This window comes from Leptonychotes weddellii, chromosome 1, assembly GCF_054177405.1.
Source record: "Leptonychotes weddellii isolate Sample4059 chromosome 1, ASM5417740v2, whole genome shotgun sequence".
NCBI classification, from domain to species: Eukaryota; Metazoa; Chordata; class Mammalia; order Carnivora; family Phocidae; genus Leptonychotes; species Leptonychotes weddellii.
The window spans coordinates 176,817,308-176,833,302 of record NC_138369.1 but is presented as its reverse complement, the minus strand read 5'-3'; the positions used below and the strand labels follow the sequence as shown (position 1 = coordinate 176,833,302).

At 41.4% G+C, this 15,995-nt stretch overlaps 2 protein-coding genes across 9 annotated transcripts in view; one reads left to right on the top strand and one right to left on the bottom strand.

Annotated features, from left to right (window-relative positions):
• Nucleotides 1-15,995, bottom strand: part of JAM2 (junctional adhesion molecule 2) — a 427,760-nt gene that overhangs the window by 203,942 nt on the left and 207,823 nt on the right. The gene's annotated exons all lie outside the window — the stretch shown is intronic.
• The window catches only part of APP (amyloid beta precursor protein), a 257,221-nt gene that overhangs the window by 232,632 nt on the left and 8,594 nt on the right, over nt 1-15,995 (top strand). For 4 of the 8 annotated variants that reach the window (XM_081802282.1, XM_081802272.1, XM_081802252.1 and 1 more), the window contains 3 exons: nt 4,754-4,807; nt 10,831-10,931; nt 13,567-13,713. In XM_081802282.1, the coding sequence (XP_081658408.1) occupies nt 4,754-4,807; nt 10,831-10,931; nt 13,567-13,713 (302 nt within the window). The remainder of the gene's footprint in view (nt 1-4,753; nt 4,808-10,830; nt 10,932-13,566; nt 13,714-15,995) is intronic. The other 4 variants (XM_081802287.1, XM_081802278.1, XM_081802256.1 and 1 more) reach the window with 1 other exon arrangement.

Genomic DNA, 15,995 nt, shown 5'->3' with positions numbered 1-15,995 from the left:
AGCTTGGGTTCTGGTTCTGACTGTTAATCAGACCCAACACTCCTTTCATAACATTTTGAAAAGCCTCCTTAACAGTGAATCTTAAAATAAAACGGACTGACAGTGTTTCAGGGGAAAAATCAATATAATGGATGTAATTTATAGTAAGTGTTTCAACGCATAAGTATTCAGGCTTGACTGCTAGTGGAAAGAGTGACGTGATCAGGAGTTTGTCCTGTATGGATGTGACAGATACAAATGTAGACTGACACAAGGGCTGATTCCACGATTCAGGTTCTGTGAGCAACAGTGGATGATTTCCTGACATAGCGAAGAACTCTTGGGAAGGCTCTAACGAAAACAATCTTCCCTCATTGTACCCGGTGATGAGCTCTTAGTGTATCCAGGTTACAATAAGAACTATGCAAAAAATGCTTTGTGTTTATATATTCAACTGAGTTACGCTATAGACTCACATAATCATAGATAAACAAATGTCCAGCAGGAAGTTAGGAAATCATAGAGGATGTAGAGCTATTTTTATTCGTGTGGGATTGCCCTGTGCACAGCACCTAGCATCCTCGGTCCCCATCCCCTGGAAGCCAGTAATGTCCTCCCTTGCCCTGTATTCGTGGTAACAACCAAGAACCCCTTCACATCCCCACCATCCCACAGAATAGTAGCTACCCCACAGTCCTGAATGGTGTGGATCATCAGAGTTTAAATTCCAGCTCTGCTGGGTGTGGTGAGCAAGTTAGAGAGTCTCTGTGGCTATTTCCTGGTCTGTAAAACAAAGGTGACAATAATTCTTAATTCAGAGATAAGGTATGAGCATTAAGTGAGATGGCAGGCAAAGTATCTACAACACAGTAAATATTTAGTGTGGCTTTTTCTTTCTTTTCTTTCCTTTCCTTTATTTTCCTTCCTCCCTCCCTCCCTCCCTTCCTCCCTCCCTCCTTCCTTCCTTCCTTCGTTCCTTTTGTTCCTTCGTTCGTTCATTTGTTTTTTCTATAGAATCAGGATCTTATTACCAGCGACTCAGGGAGAGTCACCCTATAGTCCAAACAGTATATCCTTAAAAATTAATGACTATAACAAGCCATATAATGACCCAGTCCTAAAATCTCCCCCTTTCTGCCCTCCCCATCTCCTCCCCTTCTTCCCTCTCCCCAGGGCCTTGTTCCTTGTGAATGTCTCAGACACATGCTCACGCACGGAGCCACTGAAAATACCTAAAATTCTCAAAGGATTTCCTTTCATTGTTCATGCAGTCCTTATCATCATAGCTTCAGACGCTTACCAACAATTTATTGCTTTTTCTTAAGACCAGTCAGTCGAGTCCAGAGAGAGGGTCAGACACCCAGGCCTTGTTTTAATTTATATTGAAAAACTAAGCATATCACAGTTTTCTGATATTTTAGGCTCTTTGACCAGCTACGGTTTGCCTTGAGGGATTTTTTTTGTGGTTTTTTTCATATCCACGAAACTCAACCGGATAACCAAAAGTGAAGCTGTTATTTATCAAACTGTTGTTCCCATGGATCGTGAAGTTTTCTGGCTAAAGGCATCTGTGTTTGTTCTGCTTGATCCCGATTGCCTGAGCAGGCGAGCCATGGAGTGGACAACAGTCAGCTTCCTTGTATAGAATACATACGTGAAATGCTATAATATTCTCAAAGACCACAACAGGTGTTATAAGACTGTATATTTATAATTGCAAAGTGCCGTTGCCCGCTGGTATATTTCTAATTAGCCTAATAAAGAAGCAATGACCAAATCTCTTTAAATGCTAAAATTGAGAGGCACCTGGGTGGCTCAGTCGGTTAAGCGTCTAACTCTTCAGTACAGCTCAGGTTGTGATCTCAGGGTCGTGAGATCAAGCCCCGAGTCAGGCTCCCCACTCAGTTGGGAGTCTGCTTGAGATTCTCTCTCCCATTTCCTCTGCCCCCTCCCCCACTCACATACACCCTCTCTCTCTAAAATAAATAAATTTTAAAAATCTTTTAAAAAAATAAATACATAAATAAGTGCTGGAATTGAAAATAAATAATGTTATTTTCCGGCCCATTTTCCTGCTGATTCTTCCATTCCCTTTGGCCTGGTGGCAGGCGGTGCTCGGCAGCATTCAGCTTAGAACTGGTCTGTTACAATAAGCAGCATGAGAACAAACTCAAGCCCCAGAATGTGAATCATTCTGTTTCTCTCCTCTCTTAGGGGAAGGTTTGATTCAAAACTATTGAAGGCATGGGAATAACACATTTCTGCCTAAGTTTATCATCCTTTAAGATGACCTCTTTCTTATTTTTAATTTACTAAACAGCTACTGTAAAATGTTTTGAACACTATATTGATGTCACCTTCTAGTAAAACAAGCAATAGTTCATTTTGGAAAATTAGAAAGTATTTGTGTCGGACTGGGAAATAATGCACCACTTTGTCTTGTAGATGTATGTGCGCATTTCTGGCAACGATGTCCTAATTGTCTTTTAAAAAAATTGATAGATGTCCGCTCACTCAACACAGGAGTTACTTTCTGAATATTAATTCATACTAAATCAGCCTCAAACTGTTAAAGCAGGCTTAGGGTTTAAGTCAATAAAACTATTAATTGTTTCACCTTCCTAAAAAACAGACCAGGTTTTATTACTGTTTTCAAACAATACATGCACATGGGGAAGAAAAGGCAGAGAAGTTTCTAGAAATAATCTCCTCACCCAGAAATAACCAATGATAACTTTTTGTGGTAATATCTTTCAGACTTTTTTTTTTTTTTTTTGTCTATACATTTGATGCTTTTTCTGTATTTCTTTAAGGAATTGTGGAATAGTGCTTTATCATTTGTAAGGTTCTTGTGCATATGTGTGCACATTTGAGCCCTGGAAAAACCATGTTTACTTATGACAAAACCAAGGATTGGAAAGAATTTGGCTTGCCCAAGATCACAGAGTAAATCAATGGTGGCTTTAAAGTGGACCCTGGGACCAATTAGCAGCTCTTCAGCCTGTATTTAAACCACAGATTAACTGCTGATTCCCTCATGAGTCAAATACAGTTTCTGATGATTTAGCCATTGAGGAATAGGATCCCCGCTTCGAGTTCCTTTTTTGCCCCATGAGTGTGCTCGGGCATGCTGTTCTCTTCAACTGAAGCACCACTGGCGCTCTCGTGAGGAAATTCTCAAAAAATACAATAATCCCTCCGTTAACTCTATTTTACGAGGAGTTACTACCCTCACTAAATACTGTTGCAGATGGGGAAAAGGCGAAACACAGAGAATCTATGTCATTCAAACGTATGTGTGAGTTGCAGCAGGATGTCTTAAACCTATCGTAGCAGTAAAGTAGTAGAAATTAATCCTCCTCTCAGCAAGAGTTGTTAGGGAAGATTTAATAAATGCAGTTTCATAGTATTGGAGCATTTCTGAAACAGGTTTTGAAATTGATTTGTTTCTCACTACAATGAGAAGAGGCTATTTTATGTATGAAGAAACAGCCTCAGAAGTGGCCGTTCGCCCAGAGTTGCTTGGGTGCGAATGTCATGCCACCACCCTGCATAACAAAGGCCCAAACCACGTTGCTCTTTGGATTCATCCAAATGTCTTAGTATTCTCAGAAACCTGATTTTTTTTCATAATTTGAAGGCTTGACTTCCTGCCGTTCTCTTCTCCCTCACCGTTCTGCCAGCATGTGACATTCAGGATCGATTGGGTTTGTAATCTCCCCTGGGAATGCCAAGCTGTGTGCATCAGTAAGCTGGATGGTCTTCCTGAAACTGCTCATCCAGAAGCCAGCCCATCGAGCACACCTTATCTTCCCCTGGACATCTTTGCTCACCTTTCCTTACCTTCTTACCTTGTATTTCCCAGGCCTTACCCAAAGGGCTTTTCCCCTCCCTCGGCTTCATTTGCCCCTTGTCCGTTTATTAATCCTTAAAGCTTTGTTTCTCTCCCTTGCCTGTTTCTTCAAAGACCAGTCTAAATTCAAGTTAATATTTTCTGAGATTCAGAAGCACTTAGGAAATGCCAGCTAATGGTAAGCAATGACGGGCACCGTGGTACCACCTGCAAGGCTTCCTTTGGGGCCGGCCCAGAATTCTCACAAAGGGACGATTGTGGAAGTTGAGAAATACAAAAGGAAGTACTCACATTTCACACATGACAACTGTATGTCGTCTGTTAATAACCAGCCTTTAAAATTAGAGAGAGAGAGGCTGACTCTCTAGTTTACTTCTTTTACCCTCAAAATGGGAGCAAATTTGGTGCACTAAATGGCAGATTATGTGGTGAGACTTTCCTCTGCTGATAAGTTCATATTTGCATTTCCCCTGGGGATTTAATGGGAGTCCTTTTGTAGTTAATTAACTGTAAAATAAGATCGGACAGTTGTAAAAGGAGGTATCTTCAAGATTTTCCACCAGGCTGGGTATATTGTATTTTATTTCTGATCAAAAGCCAAGAAACCATCCCTAAACTCGATGAGAGGTAATTCCACACTCCCCATCCCCTCTTCTTTGATGTTGCTGCGTATCCTGGTGAGTGCTTTTATTAGAAAACCTAAGGAGTAGGATTGGCCCATCAGTTACGATAAGCCTTTCAAAGTGGTCCCCCTCCCATTCCCTGATACTTGGGATTAACTCACTGTGGTTCTTTTCCACCTGTTCCTTTTTTATAACTTATGTATTTCACATGCTTTTCCCTGCTCTATGTTCAGGAGCCACAACTCACCATCTTGATTTGTCTTGTTTGCTTTCCGTGTATCTTGCTTCCTGTGCCCAGTTGAGCCTGTTGACGCCCGCCCTGCTGCCGACCGAGGACTGACCACCCGACCAGGTATAACCCGGTTCCCTTCTACCTCTCAGCATCTTGCGCTTGAGCTCGAGCACCCGCCGTCCCCGCTCTTTGCTATTAGCCTCTCTCAACTGCAGATACTAAGGGAGAGGATTTGAAATGACCTTGGAAACCAGACTTCCCAAAAATTCCCTTTGCTTTTCCTTACACTTTTTTTTCCAATTTCCTGTTGAAGTAATCTGTTTTTCTTTCTGAGCTTTCCTTTTCAAACAATAAAAGAGCCCTTCCAACTTATGGGATTTTTTTTTTAAGTGGAGAAGAGTATATAGACCTCTCTGTCCTCAAAAATGGAAAACCACACAGATGCACACTCTGTCTGGTGACAATGTCGTTTCCACTTTGAATATCTCATCCTTCCCTTCTTGTTTGGTGTGCAGACGGGTCCTCTTCTGACTGAATTGGGCTCAAACTTCAATCAGTTTCTCATGTAGATGTGACTTCCTAAAAATACCAGAACGGGACTACCTCTAGAGCCTAGAAATATTTACATTTTCTTTTTCGTGGGTTGTATGGACTTAACTCTCCATGAGTAACTAAAATGACAGAAAGGATGTATGTGCATAGTTTTGTATACAAGTCTTTTCTTTTTGTTACCATTTAAAATTCCCATTAACACTGAAAAATAGACCAAAAAAAAAAATTTTTTTTTTTACAGTTCCCCCAGCATTAAGAAGAAATACACTTTGACCCTTTGCTCTGTATTCAGCCTGTATCTCAAGCTGTTTTAAAAATCAGTGCCACCCACAACAGAAGGGCACGCGAGCCTGGTTTTTGACTTTACGCACAACTCTGCCCAACGAACAGTACCCATTGTTTTCCATGAATCAAAGGCAGTAGTTACTGAGTTGACATGGCTGTATATTCTAGAGAGATTTAACTCCACAAACAATGGATACCTTCCCGTGTTTATCTTCTTCCTTATCCCCGTACAGACCCCGTGCGATAGTCAAGGGCCAGGGAATTCACCTTGATGGAAGATGTTAACACATGGAGGTTCCTGGTTCGGGTTAAGTTGGTGGCAGGCCAAGAAGAGACCCGGCCCCTCTCTCTGCCAGTGCCAGCCCGGTCACTTCGGTCCCCAGCCACAGCCATAGATGAGAACTCTGAATCTGCCCTGTGGCACCATCATGCCTCTGTGTGGCTGTCCACAGGGCGGCAGGGAGAGTGGAGTGACCCGTTTTGATGGCCGTTCTCGCTGGTTTTATGGATCTCTGCCTTCAGGGCTTTTCAGAGGAACTTAAGTGACAGTAAGTCAGACACAGTTTGGGCTCTCCTAATGTCTTCCTTATTGCCATTGTCACACAAGTGAATTTTAAGGAGCCGGCCCGTTGACATCCACATCCTGCTCAGCTCGTGGTGGAGCTCAAGGCTGAGGGTCAGTTCCCTTCTAACCAGCTGAGACCAGTGAGCTGGTGGATGGTCATTTGCCTTGGGCCTTTTTTTATGGCACTGTCTATTTTGTATTTAAGGAAGAGATGCTTTTCATCTACAAGAATAAAAAGTGAATTAGAAACACTCTTTCAACCAATTTTGTAAAAGTTCCTCCATTGGGCCCTCTAGGCCAATGTGTTCTAATTGAAATCTGGGGGAGGGGAGGTTGATACCACCAAAGTTGGTTCCCCCCCCTTTTTTAAAAAACGTAACATGAAAACAATTTCCACGCGTTTCCCCAAAACAATCTGTTTTAAGGGAAGAGCTAGAAAGCAGTTAGAGGTGTTTTGTCGGGGGAAGAAGCCATCTGAAGCCTTTATTATAACAATAACGATGTTTCCATAACAGGAATACTTCATTTTGGTATTTCCCAAAGATCAGTGCATTAAATGCTGTGGTGCGTCAAAAGAAGTGAAATGATAAGGTCCCTGTTCTCAGGAGCTTGAAGTATAATAAGAGGAACACACTTGGCCTATTTAAAAGAGGAGATGGAATTAGAAAGGCAGGGGAATACAGACCCACATAAGGTATAAACCAGGGCGTCCGTGATGTAAGCAGACGGGGCACTCGCCGAGGGTGTGTTAACCTCGGCACGCACTGGAGGTCAGCTTCGGGAAAGCTTTCAAAAGATTTGAGTCTCATCCATTGGCAAAGAAGAGGGGAAGGATTCAAAGATGAGAGTATGGCCTAGGCTCAGCCTTCTTTCTTACACTGTGTGAGGTGAGGGCTTCCCCAATAAAAGAAGGGCCATATGGTAAGAAAGAATGATCAGATCCAAAGTGAGGAAGAGTCTAGTTTACGAATAGCTCTGTTTGCTAGGTAGGTAGTGAGACCTCGCTCGCTCTTTCTGTGCTTACAGTCTGTCTCCCGAGCACTTGGACCAATTCCCTGCTATGTTCATAGCATTAGGTTGGGTTCTTCCAACATCGCACTTGAGGAGACTGCATGCTTGAGTTCAGTGTGCTGAATTATATCTTTAGACTTTCCAAACTTAGCCTTCCCGGGATTGTCATAGCGTGTCATTCGTTGATGGCAGTTGAGTAATTGCTGTTGTCACTGTAACACAAACAAAGAAAGGGTTTGCCTGTAATCATGACCCAGGAAGGTGACTTCTCTTTGTCTTTCATATCTGAAAAGCCAGGACACGTCACTTTTAGAATGTAGTGTCAGGTAGGGAAAGCATGTTATCAGTGGTGATTTCTGGGCATAGTGGCCATTAGAGCTACTCCCCTGTCTTCTTCCAGGGGAAAATGGGCTCTGAAGGTCAAGTAACACCATTTGACCAAAATAAAGAAGGAAAATATATTAGCAAGCTCTTCACAGGGAGAGGAAAGCTACCGTTTCCACTATAATTTATTACCACCCTTCTCCAGGCCTCATAAAGGGGAGACCAAGTCCTTGACCTCCAAGCCATGGGAAAGGTGTCATGAGGGACATGCCTCCTTCCCCCCTCAAATGAACAGATTCTGCTCACTTACCATGACACAGAGACCCGGAGTCACACCAGGGCTTAGAAAGAGAAAACACACCTGATGAGCCTATAAGCAAAAGGTCCCTGTGATGTATTTAAATCTACACAACACGTTTCACATTTCATCACATGCTATGTGAGCTTATTGCCGATGATATTTCCCTATGTGCAAGCTTACTAATTTTTCTTCCCTTTTAGTGAGATTTGCTTAATGTATAGAAAATCTTTTCTCTAAGTGATTGCACATGCTATACAAAAATGAACTAGAAGGACCTCTTTCTCCTGAGAGTCTCGCAGACTATTGAGCTATAATTAACTATCTTTTGTTCTGACTTGTTATGCGAATTTGAATTTTGGTTTGAGTACCAAAAGTATTTTCACTCTCCTTTCAGAAATAATGAGGGCTTTTACAGTTTTGAGCAGAGAGCTCCTGTTTTTTCGAATTGTCGGTCCCACAAATCTAAAAGAAAAGACTATTGAAGAGACTTTTCTTTAGGTCTCAGAAATATAATTTTAACTGTTGCATTGCTAGATCCTGATGACAGCAAAAGGGTGATCTGTAAAGAAATCACTGTGGTTATAACCCCGTGTCAGATTTAAAAGGGCCTGTAGGAAGATAAAAAATACATAGCCAATGAGAAATTAACAGAGCATTAGTATCACAGTCTGATAAACACAATGTCAGGAAGATTAGAGGTCAGAATGAGTTAAAAATTATGAGAAAATGCAAATAATTTCAAAGCAAGAAAATAAAAAAAGAATAGAGAGCCCCACAGCTTTGGGATAGGGTCAGGGGTTGAGGGACGGTCAGTGAGGGACGGTAAAGGATGAGAGAGAAAGGGAAACTGTCCCACTTTATGCCTATATTAGAGAGAGTGATCTTCTGAAAGAAGGAAATTAAAGCCCAAGGTAGATCAAGATGAAAAAAGAAAACACTAGCTCCTTGTTCTAGTTTTCTGTTGCTTATGCAACAAATAATTCCGTAACTTAGCAGCTTAAAACAACAAGCATTTAGTTACTTATAATTACTGTAATGATCAGGATTTCAGGCATGGATTAGCTGGGTGCTCCTGGCTCCGGGCCTCCCAAGAGGTTGCAATCCAGACACCCTCTAGAGCCGCAACCATCCAAAGTGGAAGCTTGACTCTGGTGGGTCTGTTCACTCACGTGGCTGTTGGCAGGACACCGCCATACCTCATCGCGGGAACCTTTTTGTAGGGCTGCTTGAGTGTCCTCGTGACATGTGGGTGGCTTTCCCAGACCAAGTGATCCGAGAAAGAGAACAAGAAGGAAGCTGCAGTGTCTTTTTTGACCTAGACTCAGAACTCATGATCGCTTTCTCTATTGTCTGTTCATGAAAAGCAAGGCACTCCATCCAGTCCACACTTGAGAGAAGGGAATTCAGACCCACCTCTGGGAAGGAGGAGTAATTAACGGATTTGTGGCTATATTCTAAATCTCCGACACCTCTCTACCACGTCCAAGTCCTTGTGACCCAGACAGGTTGTAGGCTAGGAGACCTGGAGGGTGAAATGGTAGAACCGCTCTCCATGATCTCTGTGGACCCCTGGAAGGCAGGAGAGCTGGGAAGATAGGGAGAAGAGACTAGTTCTGCCAGACGGACAGCAGAGAAGACAGGGTGACCGTCTACAGGCCAGCTGTAGACTGACGTTGATGTCGGCTCTGTTTTCAGATGAGTTCTTAATGGAAGCTTTGTGAACGTTTGGACAAGGAGTCGGGAATCTGTCACAACCCGCATGGGTGCCCGTGGTCTTGTCAAATTATCCTCCTTTTCATTTTTGTGTGAGGTTGGCACACGGTTATGTTGTGGACATTGTGCTTTTCAGTTTCAGCAAGGTGTGTGACAAGTTTCACGGCACCTAAGAGTAACTAGACAAAAAGCAAGAAATGAGGTCCCGTGGGAGCTGAAGGACCTGGTAACGTGTAGCCTGAGCAAGAGCCGTCAGGAACACGGTCCCTCTCCTCGAGTGTCTGGCCTCCTCAAGGCTATAAGGTGGAAGGGAGGTTTCGGGCTTGCTCTGCGTTGAACAGGCTCCAAGCGTAGATGCCTTAAGGGAACTGATCTGGGTTTGATGTAAGGAAGCCTGTTCATTCTTGTAGGCAGAGCTATCCGAAATGGAGGCAAATGGATAGATGTTTCTCCATTCACTCAGGAGCTGAGGGTTTGCCCCTTGGGTGAGAATACTGCAGAGGACATGATTTTAAAAGCCTTTTTCATCCTAAAATTATAACTTTGGATATATAAATGCTACAACATGGAAACTGATACTTCTATTTTGTGCTTTCATTTTTTTGTTTTAAAAATGACTTTGCATTTTGTTTTGTAGTTTTAAATTGTTACTTGAAAAATGAAATTTATTACGATTAGTGTAAGACTCATGTAGTAATTTATAGAGAAGGAAGAGTTAGTAAGTTATAAATTCTGTTAGTCCCACTGAAACATTTTCTAAAATTATGTGCTGCAAATCTTTATTCAGCAGACAAGGCAATTATATTCTGTATCTATAACTAAATCACCAAACTAAATAAATAATATGATTTTTACAATGCTTCACTGCATAGATACATGAACATCATTTATTTGTAATTGGAACAAAGCCCTAAAGTAACAGTTTGATTCCACCAGGTAATTAATGCTCATTTTTAAAGACTTTTATTATTTTTTCTGAAAGAATGAGAACACATGGGAAAAGACATAGAATCAGCTAAACAATAAGCCCCTAAAACAAACTAGTATATTCTGGGAACGCATCCTTGCCAACCTCCCAACTAGCATTTAACTTCTGGTTTTCCCCATTTAAAAAAAAAAAAAAAATTATAATGTGTGTTTAAAGGCAGTAGAAGCTTTAACTTCAGATTTCTTTAATCTTTAATTTCTTTTTGTTTGAAATAGTTAGTGGTTAAGGGTGTGAATACAGGGTGTCAGTTTTCTTGAAGAAAGTCATTAATCTGTTTCCTCTCACTCCAGACCTAGAAAGAAGGTTTTGGTAGCCTTTGTGTTACAGCGTTTGTGTTTACAGAGAAAGTGAATTGAGTGTCGTGCGTCATTTAATTATGGTGTGATGCTTATGGATTATTGCAGGTTCAGGCTTGACAAACATCAAGACGGAAGAGATCTCTGAGGTGAAGATGGATGCCGAGTTCCGACATGACTCAGGATATGAGGTTCATCATCAAAAATTGGTACGTAGAATTTACCTCTTCCTGCCACTCAGTTTGTCTTGCCAGATGACCTGTTCACGCTTGTTCATGCTGTGCCAGAAAGCCAGTGAAGGAAAAGATAAAAAGAATAAAGCAGTTGCCTAGAGGGTCATCATGGACCCATAAAGAGAAGAAAAAGAGGGTCTTTATACATTAGTTCTTTGCATCTAGAAGGCTGCTAAGCCCACTCAGGGCTTAGAGTGGAATTAATGTATATCACAATATCCGCTCTAATTCATTTCCCCTCTATTTTCTAGGAAGACGGGTTTATAAGAGGTGGATTTGAAGTTGGCATATGTTAACTATCTCCCTGTGCCTCTCTGTCTCTCCCTCTGCCCTTCCTTCCCGTCCCTTCCCCAGCGCCCACGTTTTAAGTTCTGCAGGGGTAGGATCTTTGGGTTTCTACCAAGGTGGGTGGAGGCGGGAGGTGAGCAGGACTCCATGATGTTCCCAGCAGCGTTGCTCACTGAAAGATTTGGGCAAGAAAGACGGCAACTTCCTTTTTGGACAAAATCTCTTCCCACCCACTGTTATTTCCCCCAAATGTTAGACTTGGAGCAAATCAAAGAGCACCCATCCTTTTTACAGGCAGCTCCCGTAGTTACATAAAATCTTTTACCAGAAGCTTCAGATAAATCATATCCTGCATTATGTTAGGGTTTCTTTCATCTTATCACTATGCGTAGTAAGGGGGTTAAATTAATAAAGAAGACAATTTTATTGCACATTCAGTAGTCAACCAAAAAAATGGTAATAAAATTCTCCTAGCAATAATAAGTACTCGCTCTCAGGCATTTACGGTGCACATCGGGGAGGGGGGGGTGGCGTGTGCACATGGGTGCTCTTTTTCAAGGGAGAGGATATCTTTCCAATATTCATAAATATAATTTATAAATCCAAGTAGTAAATTCCAGAAGAAACGCCAGTGAAGTATTGCATATGCCTCTTTTCACTCTCAATAATTGGAGCAAATCCAAAACTGGCTTGTGATTCAGATTTGCATTTCAACTCCCATAATCTCTTTTGTACAAGAACATTTCAGTTTTTTTGAAGCATGATTTTCACTGGCAGGTTAATCCCATCTCAATTATTATGAATTCAGGGGCAATCTTGATGTGGCTGATGCCGAAGAGGTTAAAAAATTCTGGGGGAGCCGCTGAAGAGTCGGGGGCTCGTGGGGCACGGAGCTGAAGATTAATGTGCAGATTTGCATTTTTCTGGAGTCTGTGTCCTACAAGCCCCTCTCCACAATTACGCTAACTCCTGTGATGCGACAGTGACTAATGGTAGCAGCAGCAATTAGGAGAATAGCTCCCTCTACTGAGCTCGTTGATAAGATAATGTACTATAATTAGTGCAATGAATATGGCAAAATTACAGTATTTTCTTAAAGGCATAGGAAGATGTCCAGACTTGCATTTATTCCTGATTACCTCACATTTTTATCATTAACTAATTAATGATTTGCTTTTTATAAATATGTTGAGCTAGCATATTTATTGAGAAAGGGAAATAATTATGAACGGTTTCTTGTTTTGCTGCAGATATACCCTGAGTAAGACACTTAGAAATCAGCTCTACCTGCCGTATTTTATATTGCCTTTTCAGATCACTGGGATGTTTGTTGTCACTATGGAAAATTGGTCATCTTCCTGTGTTGAGATCAGACCGAGAGAATTCTTTAGGGAGCTGTTTTCATTAATTTCTATAATAAATGTGGTATATACTTAGTAATAGTTGGACCAGGTGATCTGGCAGAAGATCACCTCCTTACATAACAGGATTATAAAAGGTGCCACATGCTTTTTTAATTCCAGTTAGGTAGATAAAGTGGAGAAATAGTGAGTTGCTTTCATAAACAACATGAAGGAATGCTGAATGCTGTGCAGCGAAGTTATCAGACTGAATAAATATCTCTGATGGTGTTTTCCAAAATTCATTGATGTCCAATACAAACGAACAGCAAGAATAAAACAACAGGTTGAGTGGGGTTTCTGGAGAAAACAGAAAGCAAGCAGTTCTGTGTGACGATTAAAATTCTTATCTCATCACCTGCTACTTCCCTTTGAAAAAACTCTCTTTTAAGCATTACACTTCTCTGAGGTTCAGTACCGTCCTACTGAATGATCGCAGCTAAAAGTCGGTAACAAGTGTCTTTTTTTCTTCGGATGAACTCCTTTGTCTCAGATGCCTTATTTCTATGTATTAATGTCCCTCTAAGGAAATTAGGACATCTGTGGGTTTGAAAAAGCACCTAAGGCAGACTGGTCATGCATCAGGTCTCCCAGCCGACCTCTTTTCAAAATCATGATCCATGCCTTTCTTTCCATCCTTTAGTAGATCCCCACCCCACCTCTCACCAGATGTCCCACCTGTCGGAGGGTTCCAGGTTCCTCTTGGCTACTGTTTTGCCTTCCTAAGGCCATGGGGGCAGGGGGTTGAAAGTAGTAGCTAGAATGTGTGATTTTTTTTTTTTTCCAAGTATGCACCAAATAATGGAAATAATGGAGTGGTCACCAACTCAAACTTACAGTGTAAGGTAGACACTGAAACTCTTTACATACCTTTTCCAGCAATCTCCTGCAATTGCAATCCTTTTTCTTGTCTTGTTTTCAAGGTGTTCTTTGCAGAAGATGTAGGTTCAAACAAAGGTGCCATCATTGGACTCATGGTGGGTGGAGTTGTCATAGCAACAGTGATCGTCATCACCTTGGTGATGCTGAAGAAGAAACAGTACACGTCCATTCATCATGGTGTGGTGGAGGTAGGTAAACGTGGCTGCGTGTTTGCAAGCAGGAGTTAAAGAAAACTAGCAGGAGATTTTGCTTGGCATTAAAACTAAGAATCATCCAAGTGTCTCTTCTTAAAAAAAAAAAAAGCCTAGATTCCTGCATGGTGCTCAAGTTTGGCAGCTGTTTTCTTGTTTTGGTTTTCATCATTCTGACTTAGAAATACTGTGATCAAGGCATTGGGTTGTACGCTGCTCCCTCAGCTTCTTAGAATTTGTACTGAAATGTCAAATAATACTAGCGATGATGCCTGGCTTAAAGATAATGTGATTAGCCTCAAACATTTAAAAGAAAAGAAAAAAACTACCAAGTTAGAAATGAAAAGGAAGGGGTAGAAGTCTGCTTCGAAAAAAAACCTAAAACCTAAAAAAACCTGAACTCATTTATTCCCTAATTTTTTTGTCTTAAAGAGTCTGACTTATAAGTAAAACCAGGTAGCAGCAATTAATACTAATTTTCAGCAAAGAGTCTTACCTTTAAAGTTTCACAGAAAATCACATGATACCAAACAGCTGAGAGAGCTTACAAGGTTGTTCCAATGTTCAACCTGTTACCCTTCGCTTCTACCTGAAATATCTTCATTTCCGGAGTTCATGCAGTTACACTGGAGGTGGGGAGAAGATTCATCACGTGACATCACAATTACTGCGTGATGACACTTCAGGATTTTGTCCCCACAGACCAACATGTGACTACCATGAGTGTATACGGCACGGAAGTCGTGGGTTACCCCAACAAATTAGAGTAGCTACAAGACTGAAATAGGACTTTTTAAACCCATGATACAAAATACTGAAATAGAAAATTTACAGATAAGTTCTTATGCGTTTATTTTTTTTTAAGAATTTATTTTTATGTAATCTCTATACCCATTGTGGGGCTCAAACTCACAATCCCAAGATCAAGAGTGGCATGCTCCACTGACTGAGCCAGCCAGGTGCATTTAAAATGCAGTTCTGGTGTTGGGCCATGGAGGGGGGAGGGGGGTAATCCTCATAGTATATGTAATTTTCTAGGAAACAGAGAAAGTGAATGAATACATCTTGAGAAGTATGAGAATTTTTAGAGCTGAAAGAGATCTCAGTGATCAGTCAAATTGATCTTTTCATTCTGTAGATGAGAAAACAGACCCAGACAGAAGTGCTCACCCACTGTCAAACTAAATAGGGCCAAGATCCACATACAGATTTTCCCATATCCTATCCATTGTCTCTTCCATCAGAGAGAAGTCCAGATATTTCCAGTGAGTCAAACTTCTCACTAACCCCAAAGACACGTGCTCCACACCATTCTCGTCAGAGAAGGGCAGGAAAAGGTTAAATAAGTTAAATGTCTGGCAGAGCCAGAAACCTCATTGTGTTCAGCCCTTAACATTCTCCGGGCTGCTTGTTTATGAGATCTGAGGGTGGAAATTGGCTTTGAGTCTTCTTCTCCCTGTCCTGACTGGTGTGGACGTGCTACGTGCTGGGGAGAAGCGAGGTGTGAAAGAACAGGATGACTGACAGACTGGCCTCTACACACATCAGATAAGCAATGACCGTGTCACTGATTCTGGGTACTGCTCTTCTGAGAATAGTATTTCTGAGCTTGAGTCCTTTGAAACAGTGTGAGATATATCCTTGTTAGCATCAGTTTACTTCATTTCTACTCAAAACAGTTTTTTTTATTTCATGTTTGGACAAAAAAAAAAAAAGTGTTTTCATACTTGAATAATTAAAAAGTCCCTTATACTAAAATTAACAAGTCAGGAAATGACGGACGTTGGCGGGGATGCGGAGAAAGGGGAACCCTCCTACACTGTTGGTGGGAATGCAAGCTGGTGCAGCCACTCTGGAAAGCAGTATGGAGGTTCCTCAAAAAGTTGAAAATAGAGCTGCCCTACGACCCAGCAACTGCACTACTAGGGATTTGCCCCAGAGATACAAAGTAGTGATCCAAAGGGGCACCTGCACCCCAATGTTTATAGCAGCAATGTCCACAAGAACCAAACTGTGGAAAGAGCCCAGATGTCCATCAACAGATGAATGGATAAAGAAGAGATAGTGTATATACAATGGAATATCATGCAGCCATCAAAAGGAATGAAATCTTCCCATTTGCAACGACGTGGATGGAACTAGAGGATACTATGCGAAGTGAAATAAATCAATCAGAGAAAGACAATTATATAATTTCACTCATGTGGAATTTAAGAAACAAAAACAGAGGATCATAGGGGAAGAAAGGAAAAAATAAGACAAAACCCAGAGAAGGAGAC